At 50.9% G+C, this 15,926-nt stretch overlaps 1 protein-coding gene and 1 long non-coding RNA gene across 6 annotated transcripts in view; one reads left to right on the top strand and one right to left on the bottom strand.

Moving 5' to 3' along the window:
* The first annotated feature begins 389 nt into the window (after positions 1–389).
* DENND2A (DENN domain containing 2A) overlaps positions 390–15,926 on the top strand; it is a 103,075-nt gene continuing 87,538 nt past the window's right edge. For 2 of the 4 annotated variants that reach the window (XM_053898274.1, XM_053898273.1), the window contains exon 1: positions 2,614–2,792. In XM_053898274.1, the coding sequence (XP_053754249.1) occupies positions 2,746–2,792 (47 nt within the window). In that variant the 5' untranslated portion in view covers positions 2,614–2,745. Of the gene's footprint in view, positions 974–2,611; positions 2,793–15,926 lie in introns of those variants that run through there. The other 2 variants (XM_053898275.1, XM_053898277.1) reach the window with 2 other exon arrangements.
* On the bottom strand, positions 5,932–14,249 carry LOC109269109 (uncharacterized). Of its 2 annotated transcripts, none has more exons than XR_002080952.2 (4): positions 14,004–14,249; positions 8,414–9,130; positions 6,941–7,132; positions 5,932–6,579 (listed from the first exon to the last, which is right to left on the bottom strand). It is a non-coding gene; the product is annotated as an uncharacterized LOC109269109 (long non-coding RNA). The 2 variants fall into 2 exon arrangements; XR_002080954.2 differs by having other exon boundaries at positions 6,941–7,011.

Here is a 15,926-nt window from a genome sequence, read left to right as displayed (position 1 = left end):
GAAGCCCACAGCATTTTCGCGTGTACTCCTCCTCTGGCAGTCCCAACTCACGCGATCTGTGTTCCTTGATTGCCCTACGTAAGCGGGGGCAGTGGACACTATAAAGTCGTGTCCCCTCTGGGAAGCTTCTCCTGACTCCCCCCCCCCCCCCCCGGCTTGGGAACCCTTGTGCCCCGCGCTCGCCCCCTCTCCCCCGCCCCCGGGCTTTCGTTGCCTATGTTCTGGTTGTCGGTGCCCCAGCCAGACTGCAAGCTGCAAGGGGCAACAGAGGCGGCTGACTCGCTGCCCGGGACGTCCCAGACCCCAGCGCCGCGCCCGACCCGTAGTAGGTGCCCCACAAACGCGTTTGGCGACGGAGCGAAACGGGCAGGGGGGCAGGGAATGTCGCCGCCGCTTCCGTGCCTGTGTCTCAGGGTCTCGGCCGCCGCCGGGCGCCTCGCGCCAATGGACCCCGGGCCTGGCGGAGGCGGAGAACACCGCGCCGCCCGGTCTCCAGCGAAGAAAGGGTTAAGCCGCCGTCGCCCTACCCACCCCCCACCCCCCAAAAAAAGGCGAGGGGAAGAGTCCGGCAGAAGGTCCTGTTTACGGGAGCCGCTCGAGTCCGCGCGGCCCTGGGAGAGGCGTTGCCGTGGCAACGGGCCGGGCGCCCGCCAGCTGCGGATGAGCTCACTGGAGCGGCGGCGGCGGGCGGGGGTCGGCGGCGGCGGCGGCGGCGGCGGCGGGGCGCGCGGCCCGGCGGAGAGGACGCGGCAGCCGGCCGAGCCCGCCCTGCACTCGCCCACAGCGGCGGCCGGGCGGCGGGCACGCGAGCGGAGGGCGCGCGGCTCGCCGGGCGCCGGGAGAGGCCCGGCCGACACCAGGGCGGAGGGCTGCGGGGCCATGGCGCCCCGGGCCCCCGCCGCCCGCCGCCCCCGCCCGCCCGGGCGCCCCCGAGCTGCGCCCCGGAGCCCGCGGAGCCGCGGCCCGCCAGGAGGTAGGGCCGGGCCGGGGGACCGAGGAGGGGACGCGCGGGGCGGGGGGCGCCGCGGAGGGGACGCGCCGGCGGGGGGCGGGGGGGTGAGGGGGTCCTGGGGGGAAGGGAGGGGACGGCGGGAGCCGCCCCAGCCCGGGGCTCGGAAGCGGCTCTTTGCAGACTGAAAACCGGGTTTCCCGAGTGCGGACGTGGGGACTGAGGCTCTTCAGCCCGACCTGAGGGACTTGAGCAAAGTGCTGGCCGGACGGCCTTTGGGGGCTCGGCGTGACTTTCAGGGCCGAGTGGGGAAGCCGTCGTCCCGCGCGTCGGAAACCTGCAGAAACTGGGCAGAGCCTGGGTCCGCCGGGCTGTGTCCCAGGGGGCGTGAGTGAGAAAGAGAGAGAGAGTGTGTGTAGAGAAAGAATCCAGTGGGGCTGAGCAGCCAGAGACAACCCCCCCCCCCCCCCCAACTGGGTCAGAATTTGCAGTCTTGGTAAAGCAGGATGGTCAAGATGATTAAATGCTCTTATTTCTCCCACTTTTCCCCTAAGGAGGGATTTGGGAGCAGATGGAGCCCGGGGAGTTGGGTGTCTCTTAACAACACGGGGTACAGCGATATTTAGGAGAGTCCCAGAGAGCTGGATTCAAACCCTTGAGGACGGCCAGACCTCAGCGGCGGGGTCCTTTCCAGGGGACCCGGTGGGGAAGCTGGGCAGTGCACTCCGGCCGGGCTGGGCAAGGAGAAGTGCAGTGACTCGGGCTCTAAGCGGCCGGTACTGGAGAAGGAGCAGGGGGAATTCTAGCTGGTGTGGAGATGGGCTTCAGGGACCGACTTCTCTAACGCCTCCAGCCACTCAGATAGCAGTGGCCCCAGATTGGTCGTCTTACAGTCCGCACTCCACCGAAATTTTGTTATCAAGCCCTACGCCCTTGGTGGTTACGGCATAAAAGAACTAAATCCTGTCTGCTTGCACTGTCAAGAATTGAACACACCAGCGTGGTGGAGTAGGAAGCCTTTGGCTGGGCTGCTTAGATGGAGCAAAAGTCTGTGAGAAGTTAAGAGCAAACAGTGACTGTTTTTGAGGAAGGGTAGTGAGTGGAAAGGCTGGTGGAAGAGGATGGCTTTCAGTGCTTTTATTGGGAAGATTTGAAGCCTCCCTGTGTTGTGTAATCGTTCACTTAACAGCACTGTGCTAGGCGTTAGGAACAAACCCAGTGATGAATAAGAGCTCTCTCTTCCTTCCAGAACTCACCATCCCAGCTGGATAGTCAGAAGAATTAAAACCAGGGGTGCCTGGCTGGCTCAGTCTGTAGAGCACGGGACTCTTGATGTGAGGGTTGTGATTTCCAGCCCCACGTTGGATGTAGAGATTACTTAAGAACAAAATCTTACCAAAAAAAAAAAAAAAATTAAAACCAGTCCTGGGCTGGCCTGGCTGTGGGTGCTACGTGCTAGGGGAACCCAGAGCTGGGCCACTCAGCTCAGGGGAGGCCCACAGTGTAGGTAATGCTGGGACTGAGCGCGGAAAACCTCTTCACCGAGAAAACAAAGCAGGGAAGGCGGTTTCCAGCTGAGGGAACGGAAAGCACAAAGTCACCAAGACAGGGGGAGGGAGAGGGCGGGAGGGTAAGTGTGGGGAGAATTCCCAGTGTGCCCCCAGAGGGAAGGAGGATCTCACCGAAGCTGGGTTCAGATGATGTCCTAGAAAGCTCGCTGTGGTTGTTGGGTGGAGGTCTGGAGGAGAATGTGACCGCGGCTTTGCAGTGCCCGGGCCAGAATTACTGACGCGCAGATGATGGCAATGCTGAGGCAGGATGGACGGATCCAAGAGATTAAGAGGTAGGACCCTGGCGACGGGCACAGGTGAGGTAACTTAGACCAAAACCAAGTGCCGAAAAGCTCGGGAGAAAACAAAGCAAAGCAAAAGGAATGGATATTTTGAATGGCCTGAGTTTAGCAGATTACGACACTTGGACAACGACTTTGGCTCTAAATTTCCTGGCAGCTTAGAGACAAACAAAAATACACTGGATTGCACAGTTTTGGAGTTTGGACAACAGAAAGCTTACAAATTAATTTTCAGAACGCAATTTTTCCTGGAATGAACTCAATAGGGAATTTCTCATGAGGAACCTTGTGTAAAGACCAAAGAGTGACAGAGGGAAAAAAAAATGTTCGTTGTGGGTGTTACAAGAGATGGGAAGATACAATTCCACGTGACTGGCTCCTTATACCATCTTCCTGTTTTGACTTGGGAGCACACTGCATTTCTGCGGGCTGCTGAGCGTCAGCTCAGACTTGCGGGCAGTTGGGGCCAGGGGAAATCTAGGCGGAGGAGCCCATGGTCTCAAGTGGAGGAGGTGACACCGGCTTTGATGAATGTAGAGAGCGAAGCACCCCGGGTGCCCACCGTGAAGGGGAAGCAGGCAAGTCGTAGAACGGTCCCCCGGCTGGTAGGCTGAGACTCTGGTCTGCTGAAGGGTCTGGTACGCAGTGTGCATCCAGAAACCCTGACCGAAAGGGAAGCAGGCAGTGGGGGCAGCATTCGAGGATTGTGGTCAGATGGGCAAGTCCACTTCTCACCCCCCACGCCCCATCCCCACCAGATGCCCTCAGACCTGATGTTAAGCCTGCTTCTCCACAGCAGGGAAAGGGTGGGACTCGGGAGACCAGAGATTCACCCTGAGTGAGGCCGGAGGGGGTGGGAATCTTGTTTGCTGCAACACCAGGAATGTCACAGGACAGGGAACGCAGACCCAGAGTTGAGAGGTTCTGCGGACTCCGCCACAGATCCCTTGGCTGGGTCCTTCCCTTTGCTTTCTGAACAAGGGACGGAACCTGAGGAATCTATGTCCATGCATTGCTGCTGTTGAAACCATTTCTTGCTAATTTTAGATGTCTTAAATCAGCACTGAATAGGTGTGAGACTCTACTCCTCCAGCCCCCCTCCCCCATCACTTTCTTAATATTTGTAACTGGGAGTGGCTGTTAAAACACACATTTAGGGGCGCCTGGGTGGCTCAGCCAGTTAAGTGTCTGACTTCAGCTCAGGTCATGATCTCACAGTTCATGGGTTCCAGCCCTGTGTTGGGCTCTGTGCTGACAGCTCAGAACCTGGAGCCTGCTTCAGATTCTGTGTCTCCCTCTCTCTCTCTGCCTCTCCCCTGCTTGTGCTCTCTCTGTCTCTGTCTCTATCTCTCTCTCTCAAAAATAAACAAACATTAAAAGGGGGGTGGGGTGGGGAGCCTGGGTGGCTCAGTCAGTCAAGCGTCTCAGGTCATGATCTCAGGATTTTTGAGTTCAAGCCCTGGGTTGGGTTCTGTGCTGACAGCTTAGAGCCTGGACCCTGCTTCAGATTCTGTGTCTCACTCTCTCTCTGCCCCTCCCCTGCTTGCACTCTCTCTGTCTCTGTCTCAAAAATAAACAAACATTAAAAAAAAATAAAAATACACACACACATTTAAATGTCTTAGGGGAGGGGCGCCTGGGTGGCGCAGTCGGTTAAGCCTCCGACTTCAGCCAGGTCACGATCTCGCGGTCCGTGAGTTCGAGCCCCGCGTCGGGCTCTGGGCTGATGGCTCAGAGCCTGGAGCCTGTTTCCGATTCTGTGTCTCCCTCTCTCTCTGCCCCTCCCCCTTTCATGCTCTGTCTCTCTCTGTCCCAAAAATAAATAAAAAACATTGAAAAAAAAAATTAAAAAAAAATAAAATAAAATAAATGTCTTAGGGGAGCATTTTTTTTTTTAAAGAACAGATGCCTGGGCCCCACGCTAGAGAGAGTAAATAAAAATCTCTGAGAATGGGCCCTGGGCATCGGTATTTTTGAAAGTCACAGATGGTTTTAAGGTACAGCCAAGGGTGAGAGTGGCTGCTTTAACAATCACATAAAGGATTCCTTACAGCAGGGGACAGAAACCTCAGATTCCAAAAACAAGGACCCCATAAAATTTAGTTAGGAAGCCCGTTACTCATAATAAAAATCAAATAGCTAATGTGCATTCAACATCAGAATTTAAAGCCAGCTTGAACAGAGCTAGATACAAAGGCTGGTGGCAGACACATTTGTGTGTATATGAAGTATTTTTTTACAAAAATAGAAATTCTTGGGGCACCTGGGTGGCTCAGTCGGTTAAGCATCCAATTCGTTTTTTTTTTTTAATTTTTTTTTTTTAACGTTTATTTATTTTTGAGACAGAGAGAGACACAGCATGAACCGGGGAGGGTCAGAGAGAGGGAGACACAGAATCCGAAACAGGCTCCAGGCTCTGAGCTACATTTAAAATATTAAAAAATAAATAAAAATGAAAAAGAGAAACTCTAAAAGCATAATCACAAGGCTTCTGTAGTTAGATTTGTCTAATCCAGCTGTATGCATGCTTCACCTTAGCCCAAACTGAAAACATTTGGTAACTTTCTCTCTTTGCTTGGAACTCACATAAGTCTACTTTTCTTCAGTGCTGAGCTTCTGAGTTCTGGGTACTTTCTACTTGCCTCAAGTAGACACTTCAAGTGTGTTTGTTTTCTAACCAATGTCTTCTGGATTGGAAAGAAGCTGGGAAAATCAGTTTGCAATGGAACATCCATAGAGTCTTAATCAAAAGGAATGAATCTCTACGGGTTGAATTCAGCAACTCTGACAGGATAATAGGGGAAATATTTTGAGGCTCAATGACTTTCCTTATAACACTCAAATACACCTTGCAGGCAGTTGCTTCTTTGGCTGTAGGCAAAGTTGACTCAGCTTCCTTTATGATCTCTGGAACCCCAGCCCCTTCTTTTTTGCTTCCTGAGGGCCCATGGAATGTCTCACAGGCACTCATGAGTGACCCAGGTTGTGTCATGCCCAGTCTCCTGTGTCTAGGCATGGACCCTTCTTCCTCCACAGAGCCAGATGGCCTCCATAGGTATCCCAGGTGATCTTTAAACGCCCCCCTCCCCCACACACACACGCACACACACAGGCTACCCAACAGAAAGACTGACAGACACATGTACCCCTTTAATTATAGGAGAAAAGTCAGTGTCTGGAACTGAGGTGAGTGAGTAGCTCAGTTTTCTACATTTGATGTCCAAAGACAGAATATGTTGGGAAGCCAGAGTCAGACCATCTTTTACCCTTGTGTCAAGATCACTGTCTGATCTGGGCAAAAATGTATCTTGTCGACTCCCAGCTTGCCCAGAGTTAAGCCCTTTGCCAGCTGCAGTCCAGAATTGCTTTGTCTTTGGCTTCTCTTCGATGCATCCATCCTTGGCCTGCAGTTGACTGGAAGAGGGGTGAGCCCTAGACCCCTTTTCTAACAGGCTGAATTGCCAAAAACTGTTATCTTTTTCTTCTCCCTGGCCTGAGTGAAGGATGGGGTGAATCACCTTCATGGCAAGCTCAGGGAAGAGGTTAGCTTCCCTCAACAGTGGGGAACAAAGAGGTCCCGTGGCTCCCCTTCAGAAGGAAATGAGAGTAGGATCGAGCTGGAGTGGGATCAGGACAGGAAGTCCTGACAGTGACCATTTTTTCCATGGTATCCAGGCCTTCCTTGGGCTGTGCGTCTTATCAGGAGGGCTTGTCAGACCAGTTCAAACACAGTATCAAATGCATTTCCTTTCGTAGTTTTGTTTTCCTAAAAAGCATACTTACTATAAAGTTTTAAGATTACTCTTGTACACGTACTTGTATATATACATATATTTTTCTACGTAAACTGTGAAAGTTATATTTGCTATAAAACATTTAAGCAATAAGAAAAAAGAATAAGATGAAAAATGAAAATTTACTGCATACTGTCTCCCTCCTTAAAGGCAATCCCTATTTGGTACATATTCCAAATAGCCTCAGACTTTCTTCTTTGCCTGTAATATGTTTGCTTGTTTGTTTACAGAAGTGGAAACATGCTATCATAATTGAACACTCGTTTGTGAGAATAATTCTGTGGGGGACCTACATAGCCCTACTGTTTCTTTGTATGGATTGCCTTCATTTGTTTAACAAATTACCTGTTTTTGAGCCATTGGTTGCTTCTGAGTTTAGCCACTACAAACTCTCTGGGTCACTTGTTCCAATAGTTCTGTAAGATAAATTCCCAGAAGTGCAGTCGCTAGATTAAAATAGATTTCAAAGCCAAATGGATATTGAATATATTTGTGCCCAGTGACGTATAATTTAAAAATGAGATCCTGATGCTCAGCCTTAAAAACAAAAACAAAAACAAAAGACAACTGCAAAATGTATTATTACCTCTCTCTCCCTTAACCCAAGCATTACCACCCCAGCTCCCCACCGAATTTACTCTGAATTTCTATGTAAGTTAATACAAATATTAAAATCCATAGTGTGGCACATTCATAGAGGCAATCTACTATTTTGAGTTATATTAAATTTAAAAAGGCAATATATTAACATTATGATCTCTAGGAGATTTTTTATGTTTTGTAGTTTGTGATCCAACAAACCATCTTAATTTTTGTCTCTTGCTGCTGGTTTCATGTTCCCACAACCTCGATCCCACATAATCACGATTCCACATATTGTGTAGGCGGGAACCTGGGATGGGTGGGGTGGGTTCCACACAAGAGTCAACCCAGTGCAGTAATCTAACGTGCCTCCCTCTTTCTCCCTCGTTCTTGCTTCTCAGAAAAAAATGTAGTCAGGGTTGTGTTTGACTTAGCAGCAAGTTCTCTGCAAATTCACTATGGGGAATGGACAGGGGAACCATAAGATACAAACCGGGCCACTTTGAAAGTAAAAAGGGAGCGCTTAAGATAAGTTGTTGGGGCCCCTGGGTGGCTCAGTCAGTTAAGCAGCCGACTCTTGATTTTGGCTCAGGTCATGATCTCACAGTTTCATGAGTTCAAACCCGCGTTGGGCTCTGTGCTGACAGCGTGAATCATGCTTGAGATTCTCCCTCTTTCCCTCTTTCTCTGCCTCTCTCTGTCTCTCTCTCAAAATAAATAAATAAACAAAATTAAAAAAAAAAAAAAAGTAAGTTGTTAATTGATCTACAACAGGCCTGCCCTGGGACTATCCCTGGAAACTGCAACTTGTGGGCGCCCCGGGAAAGGGTGAGAGTTGGCCATTATCTGTCCGTTCTCCCTGCTGGTCCAGGGGCACTGACACAAGCAGAAATGAGTTTGCACCATCCCTCTGCCCCCCAGCCTTTCTTAGCCCCCCTAGAGTAGAGCCCGAAGTGCAGGGAAGGAGGAGGGGTCAGCTGGATAACCCAGTGCTGCATGTGAACTTCTCATTCCCACTAAAGGAGTCAGAGGAGTTGGACACTCCTGTCCCTGCCCACCCCCAGCTCACCATGGAAAAAAAAAAATCACTGACTGCCTTTTCTCAGCAAATTGGAACCATTGAAGCAGGACACTTCTATCATTTTGTCTGTGCTTTTCATGTCCCTGTGAATTACAGGCTCAACCTCCCTGGATGTCCCACTTGTATGGGATCAGCAAATCGGGATTAAAACTCACCTTGTGTGGTCAGGGGAGATGTTAGTTGGGGGAGAAGCCACAGAGCACTGATCTGATCACTGGGCAGGGGTGACGGGGGCACCTGAGGTTTAGAACTTGCCTCCCCTACAGCTGGAGCAGGCCAGCTTCTCAGCCACAGACTCGCCCAGGGTGGAGACTGGGAAGACACAGAGGAACTTCTCGAAGCAGCTTGCCGGTGCTCTGGGCTTCTCTGCCAGAAAACGTCTCCAGCTCTCTGTGGGGGCGCAGGGGGGTTCTCTGCTTAATACTCTGACTTGCGGGTGAGAGTGGTTCAGATGTGGAATGAAGTGTGTGGTCATCCAACCCCCAGCAAAGCTCCCCGGCATCTTGTGGCCGCTGTCATCCTTTACATCTGGCCCATTTCACCATCTGTGTCGGTGACAGGCAACAAACACAACAAACACACACAAGCTCCCAGGACATCAAAAAGAGACCAGTGCTCTCTGTTTACCCTCCAGCTGAACTGGTGCATCTAATAGGGTGAAAAAATGTCAGAGAAAATTAACCCCCTAATGCCTCCCAGAACATGGAGACTTAGAGGTCTCAGCAGTGCCGAGGGAGGGTCCCAGAGGCTCTCCTTTCCCCAGAACCCTGGATAGCCCGGATCCCGGGCCTGGGGCAGACAGGAGGGAGATGGGGAGGGGGTCAAAGAGACAGCTTCTTTGGTTCAGGCTCCAGGTTCAAGCTGCCAACCTCCTGGAGGAAAAGAGAAGGAGGGGGTTTCACGATGGGGACCTGGAACAGCAGGAAGAGCCCGCGGGGGCAGGTCCACCAGCAACCCCCCCCCCCCACCAAGTCCCTGAAATCTGGCTTCCTTCCCTAACCCTCTGCTGAGACCTTATCCTAAGTTTCTAATGAAGCCAGTTCACTGTTCTTTAGCTCCCTAGTGTACGCGACACCCCTGACCCAGGTCAAGGTTGATGGAGAACTGATGTGCACTGATACACTGTCCACTTGTCAGAATGCCTAATGCTTCTGAACCACTTAGTAAGCAGTCACTGCCCAAGCTCCCAGTGTCCCATATTCCTGGGAACCCCAACCGCCCCAGATCCAGCCATCACAGGGTTCATCATAAGGCCAATTCTCATTGGCTGGTGTCCCAGCCACACCTTTGTTAAGTACTCTGCGTATTGCCTCCCCACCTGAGACACCACAAGATTTTGGTTATTCTAATTATCTGTAGAAAAGGGGATCTTCACTGATTCATTTTCTTTTTCTTACTCAACAAGCATTTGTACCTCACCCATAGTAGCCTAGCGTGGGTTAGGCACTGCAGAGGAATAAAAAGAAGCCCAACCCTCATGTCCTACCACTGTCTAGTTGGAAGGCCCAGATGAGGACACATAAAAAGAAACTGAGTCAGTGGGGCACCTGGGTGGCTCAGTGGCTTGGGCATCTGACTCTGGCTCAGGTCATGATCTCACGGTTCGGTTCGTGGGTTCAAGTCCCGCGTCGGGCTCTGTGCTGACAGCTCAGAGCCGGGAACCTGCTTTGGATTCTGTCTCCCTCTCTCTGCCCCTCCCCCTGCTCACTTGCTCTTTCTCTCTCTCTCAAAAATAAATAAACACTGAAAAAATTTGAAAAAAAAAAAAAGAAAGAAACTGAGTGAAGCTGAGTAACAAGGGCAACGTAAGAGTGCCCCGTGCCTATTTCTTCACTCTCTGCACTTTTCTCTCAGGGATCTCCTTCATGCTCACAGGTTCGCGGGCTCCCTCCCAGATTTGCACCCCCAGGGGTGTTCTTTCACCAGACCCCTAAATCTTTCCCTCTGACTGCCTACTCCACATGGCTCCTCTTGAATGTGCCATTTTAACCCTATCATGTCCAAAAGAGTGTGTTTCTCCATTCTGTATTCTCTTTATTTTCCCAGGTGAGCAAGTCTTAGCTCCTCCTCCTTCCTTTCAGGACATCCCCCAGTGTAAGCCACCAAGCCATTCCACCTTCTCCTGGCTCACATCCCATCGGTCCCTGTGTCCCGGGTGGGAGAGTACCTTCTTGCCCTTGCCTCACCTGCAACCTTCTCCTTTCCCAGCTATTGGAACCCAGTCTCATCTTAAGGGCCACCAGGTCCGACCTCTTCTTTGAGGCAGTCTGTGGCTATTCCGACTTCCGTTGCCCACCTCTGCGTTCCTCCAGTTTGTATTCGTTTGGTAACATCCACCACTGTGGTTCAAATTTAGTCCTTAAACTCGTGAACCGTGTGTCAGTCATTCCCTGGACTAATCTTGTCGTTTGATCGTGAACAACTGCAGTCTTTTACTGCCATTCGGTTGTTTGGGTTTATAGCTGTTATTCCTCCCTCTAGGAGGCAGGGACCATCCCATATACTTGTGTATTTCCCAGCATCCCCCCACCACCCAGCACCTCACGCTCTTTGATTCGTCTTACTGATTAAATTCAAATCTCTCCATGCTGGCCCAGATGAGCTAAATAAAGTCATAGGGGAAAGACCATTTCCCTTTCTCAAAACCTAGCTAAGTAAAAATGAACGTGTTCCCAGGCATTGCACAACTTGCAAGTACCAAACACCAGAGACAGATAGTAAACAAACAGAGCCAGGGCCTCGGAGTTCAGGGAGCCAGAAGACGGAGGGGGAGGGGAGTCAGGATGAGCCGGCTGTGCCGATCTCAGTGGGCTCCTCCTACTTTCACATCCAGCTCTGAAGCTGAGCCTGAGCACGTCCTGGATCCTACTGAAAAGGAAGAGGGGTCAGCTCCCCTTCCAATGTCAAAACCAACTCACACAGATTACATTGTAACAGCAACTCGTGCTTGGGAGGGTTTTGCAGCTTTACCACACTTGCAGACAATTGAGGCTGGGTCAGTAGCCCTGCAGATGAGTTGAGGAGGTATTATTATCATCGACACAAGCTCCTGTGTTATTACTCCTGTTTGTATTATTTGGCAGAGTTAAGCTCGCTTTATTACAGAAGGGACGTGTGGAGCACTTTTTACAGGACATGTGCTGTGCTGAATGCTTTACAGGTGCATTCTCATTGAATCCTCACTTGCAGTCTTTCAAAATAGGTGCTACAATGATCACAGTTTTACAGAGGAGAGGACTCTTTGCAAAGTAACTTGTCCAAGATCCCACAGCCTCAAGTGACAGAATGGGAATTTGAGCCTGGGTCTATTTGCAAACTCTTTGCTTTTAACCCCATCTCTCAAGGCCTTTCCCAGAACGGGGAGCTGTGGCAGAGAGGCCTGGGCCCCCTTCTCCCTCTCTGGGCTCGGGAGCCACGGTGCTGGCCCCGGGAAAGGGGGTGCGAGATGACGTCTTCCTCTAAGATTGCTGCCTTTTGTCCAAATGTGCTGGCCAGGAGCCAAGCTGGAAACTCTCTGCTCATGGAAAGAAAGAGAACAGAAGCCAGCAAAAGAGGGTGGGAAAGGGTCTGAGGGGGAGGAAAGGAAGAGGAGGGCAGGAATTAGGGAGAGAGGAGGTGGGAAAGTGAGGAGTTTGGGGCAGCACAGCTGGAGTCAGAGATGGGTGTCAGGAAGCAAATAAAATATGCCTTTCAGGTGCATCCCTTCAAGTGGCTACCTCGTGGTGTGGTGTGGCAGCCAGCCCTGGGAGGCACAGGCCCCTGGGAGGCACAGGCCCCTGGGAGGCACAGGCCCCTGGGAGGCACAGGCCCCTGGGAGGCACAGGCCTGGGGGCTCTCCAGGTGCCCAAGGGTCAGGACAGATGGGGCAGGGGGCCCTGCCTCCCCTCTTAGTATTAATGTTCGGTGAGGTCAGGTTACAGTGAACATCAGGAGAGCATTCAGAGGAAAAATAAGTCACAAAATGGCAGCCTGAGGGCTGCTTCTGGAAGTGGAAGAGAGGGCCAGGCAGTGCCTTGGTGCCAGGGTGTTCATGGTGGGCAGGAAGGAGATGGAGGGGAGGTAGGAGAGGGGATGGGTGCTGGGTACTTGGAATAAAATCCAAGTAACAGTTTTACTGAGTAGCTACTCTGTATCCAGGAGGGGAAGGTCTGTACCCTGCCCCCTCCCCCACCCCCCCCCCACCCCGCCGGGCATTTATTTGGGTGTTAGGCACTGGACCTTTGAATCTGACAACCTGGATTTATTCAGCATGCATGTGACCTTGGGAAAAACTTACTCCCTCCAGGCCTCAGTTTCCACATCTGTAAAGGGGAGGCAATAGTAGGGTTGGTGTGAGGATTCAACAAAACAATCCATGTAGAATCTTGCCTAGAGAATAGTAGATGCTCAATAAACGTTAGCCATGCGTTCATTATTGCAGTTGGAAGTGGCAAACATGTGGACCTTGGGTAAAAAGTATTTAAATAATAGTCGAAGCACGCTTATTAGATGATCAAATGTAGATAAGTTAATAACTGCTCTAGAAATTCAGAAGAGCGGGGAAGAACTTTAGTTTGTGGGGTGGTCACAGTAGGTTCTGTGGAAATTTCAAACTAGATTTTGAGGGCTTGGTGGGAATATAATAGCAAAGAAAAGGGAGGGTGACAGCCGAGGGAAAGAACATGAACAGAAGTGCGGGGATGGGAACGTTCCAAATCGCTGAAGTGCAGGAGTATTTGCCACTGGACTATTCTAGCTCCTCTTGCCCACGGTGTAAACTTGGGCAACGTATTTCATTTACATCCACTTCAGCTGCAAAAACAGCTGATCGCCAGGATGCTGCATCCAATGGAAGGGCATCTGGGTGTCCCCTAACAGAGCCACCCTCTCTGCGTCTGGGTGGTTTCTTGCTGGGTCCCTCCTCTCCGTGTTTCAGTGCCGTTCTTCCCTGTTTGTTTACTTCTCAGTCTTTGTCTTTCTTTCTGATTCTCTGTTTCAACTTCTATCTTACCCTCAGTCTCCAGTTCATTTCTTTTAACCTGCTAACACTAAGTCTCTTTTCCTCCCTGGAATAGGGCAGGGAAGCTCTGAACACTGTATCTGTTCATTTGTCTTTTTATAAAAAGAAAAAGCAGGGGCGCCTAAGTGGCTCAGTTGGTTTAAGCATCCGACTCTTGATTTCGACTCAGGTCATGATCCCATGGTTCCTGAGATAGAGCCCCACGTCGCTGCTTAGGATTCTCTCTCCCTCTCTCTCTCTCTTCCTCCCTCCCTCCCTCCCCTGTGTGCATGCGCGCGTCCTCTCTCTCTCTCTCTCTCTCTCAGAATACACAAATAACTTTAAAAAAGAAGAGGGGCGCCTGGGTGGCTCAGTCAGTTAAGCATCCGACTTCGGCTCTGGTCATGATCTCGCCCTCCGGGAGTTCTAGCCCCGCGTTGGGCTCTGTGCTGACAGCTCAGAGCCTGGAACCTGTTTCAGATTCTGTGTCTCCCTCTCTCTCTGACCCTCCCCCGTTCATGTTCTGTCTCTCCCTGTCTCAAAAATAAATAAACATTAAAAAAAAAAATTTTTTTTAAATAAAAAAGAAGAAAAAGCATTCCATGGGAGCCAGTGGCTAAAGTTACCTCGCGTCTGTAGGGCAAATGCTTTTGTTTTTTGTCGCTGTTTAAAAATCTCTCAACATCCTAAGACCAAAAACATTTCTCACTTAAAGAACAAAACAAAAACAAAACAAAACAAACACCAACCACCAAAAACCCACTAACCTCAGAAATCTCTCTGGGTTTCTGAAGAGGTGGGCTGACCAAGAAGAGAGGAGAACCACCTTCATCAAGAACACGGAACTAGTAGACCCAGGTTCTTCTTTCCATAGAAACAGGAGTCATCTGGGGAAAGGAAAGGAGTGTGGAGCTGGTGAGTGAGCCCTGGACGGGGCCACGAACCCTGGGTCCTGCTTCTGCCTTAGCCATCACCCAGCAGGGTGTCCAATAAGGTGAGCCACAAAACTCTTGGGCCACAGTGTCATCGTTTCTAGCCCCAACTCCCCCCAACCCCCGCCGATCCGTCCCCTTTCTGTGCTCATATTTAGTAGCTTCTCCAAGCCAGGGGCCTTTCTGACTTCATTATGTGTCCCCTCCCCTTTTTTTCTTTGAATTTCCTCACTAGGCTGGGGCCTCCTAAAAGCACTGTCATTTACAGGCCGGATTCCCAGTACTGACTGGGTCACAAGGGTAGAATTGCTGAGGCGAGGAGGATGTGGAAGGCTGGGTCAGCCCGTGCAGGCGTCATTCCCAACAGGGTCCTGGGAGAAGGGGCTCAGCATTTCCTGAAAGGAAGTGACTCCCATAAATAGACAGAGGGATGGGAAAAGGATTCGTCCATCCCTTCCCTCCTGTCAACTCGGCTCTTCCTTCTGTTGTCCAGACTATGCAAACTCTTGCAACTCTTGCGAACGTTTTTCATTCAAATGTGTCCCTGCCAGTGTGTGTGTGGGGGGGGGGGGGGGGGGGAGATGTGATATCTGCTTTCTTGTATATATATCGCAGATCTAAAATAAGAACTGAGGAAGGCGTGCGTGCCTTTTATTTGTTCATTTACCCACAGTAACCTCTCATTAGTCCATTCCAATAAAAAGCTGGAGTTTTTGTCAGTGGCGTTTTATTGGCAAGAAAGGAAGGAGAGTGTTCATCTTCTGATTCCATGTCCTATTTCAGGGTTCATTCAAGGGTTCAGCAGCTCTCCTGTAATAAGGCTTATAATATGCTCTTCAGCTTCTTGGAAAGGTTAGGTCTCAGGATAACTTTACTAAGAAGTTTCCGGCACCTCCAGTGCCATGAAGAGTCTCCGCAGGGAGAGAAAGGGACTTCTTGAGAGCTGCTCTTCTGACCCTCAGTCGTGTAACGGGAAAGATCAGAGAGCACCCAACCTCCTGCGCCAGGCTGGAGGCAAACCCAGTGGGGCTTGCTCAGCTTCAGCCATACGGTTGCAGATTCATGTTTAAAACTCACACATACAGTAGCTTTACTTTTTCGCTTTGGGAAAGTAGTTGAATGTAGCAGCTGAACACAGATTGAACAGGACACTGCATGAAGATGTCTGGTGGCACCCATGGGCAGAAGTGCAGCCTAGCCTCAGCAGGCGACTGGATCCAGGGGGTGCCAGGCCATCTTTGCACTGGCATCATTCTCTCCAACAGCCCAGCCCTCCGCTCCTTACTCCGCAGAGTGGAAGATGGCCACCTCGCAGCACTCGTTTCTGTCTTCCAGGACACAGGTTGACGCCACTCCCTAGGAGTGAAATCTGATTGGTCCGACTTGAGTCAGGCCTCCTCTGGAGCCAATCAGCTGTGGGTGGAGGTGGGCTCCTCACTCAAACATGGCTGCCAGTGACCTTGGGACCCTTCGAATGAAGGATGGGGCAGTTTGTAGAAAAAGGGAACTGCTTGTGAGGTAGGCAAGCTCGCATAGCGCCTGCCGTATCTACTACTTGGGTCATGTTTCTTTAACCATTTCGTGTTCATTTGTTTTACCATTGTATTCATAAGTATCCTAGTTTCGCTAAGTACTTTGCCAGAGATACTGCTTGTGAAGGAAGCAATGACATTCTAGAGCAAGGGCTCTGGGGCTAGACAGGTCTCTTTTAAAATCTAGGCGTGCCTGGGTGGCTCAGTCGGTTAAGCGTCGGGTCTC

This window comes from Panthera pardus, unplaced genomic scaffold (assembly GCF_024362965.1).
Source record: "Panthera pardus isolate Hobbes unplaced genomic scaffold, ASM2436296v1 HiC_scaffold_8, whole genome shotgun sequence".
Taxonomy (NCBI): domain Eukaryota; kingdom Metazoa; phylum Chordata; class Mammalia; order Carnivora; family Felidae; genus Panthera; species Panthera pardus.
This window is presented reverse-complemented; position numbering and strand designations above follow the sequence as displayed.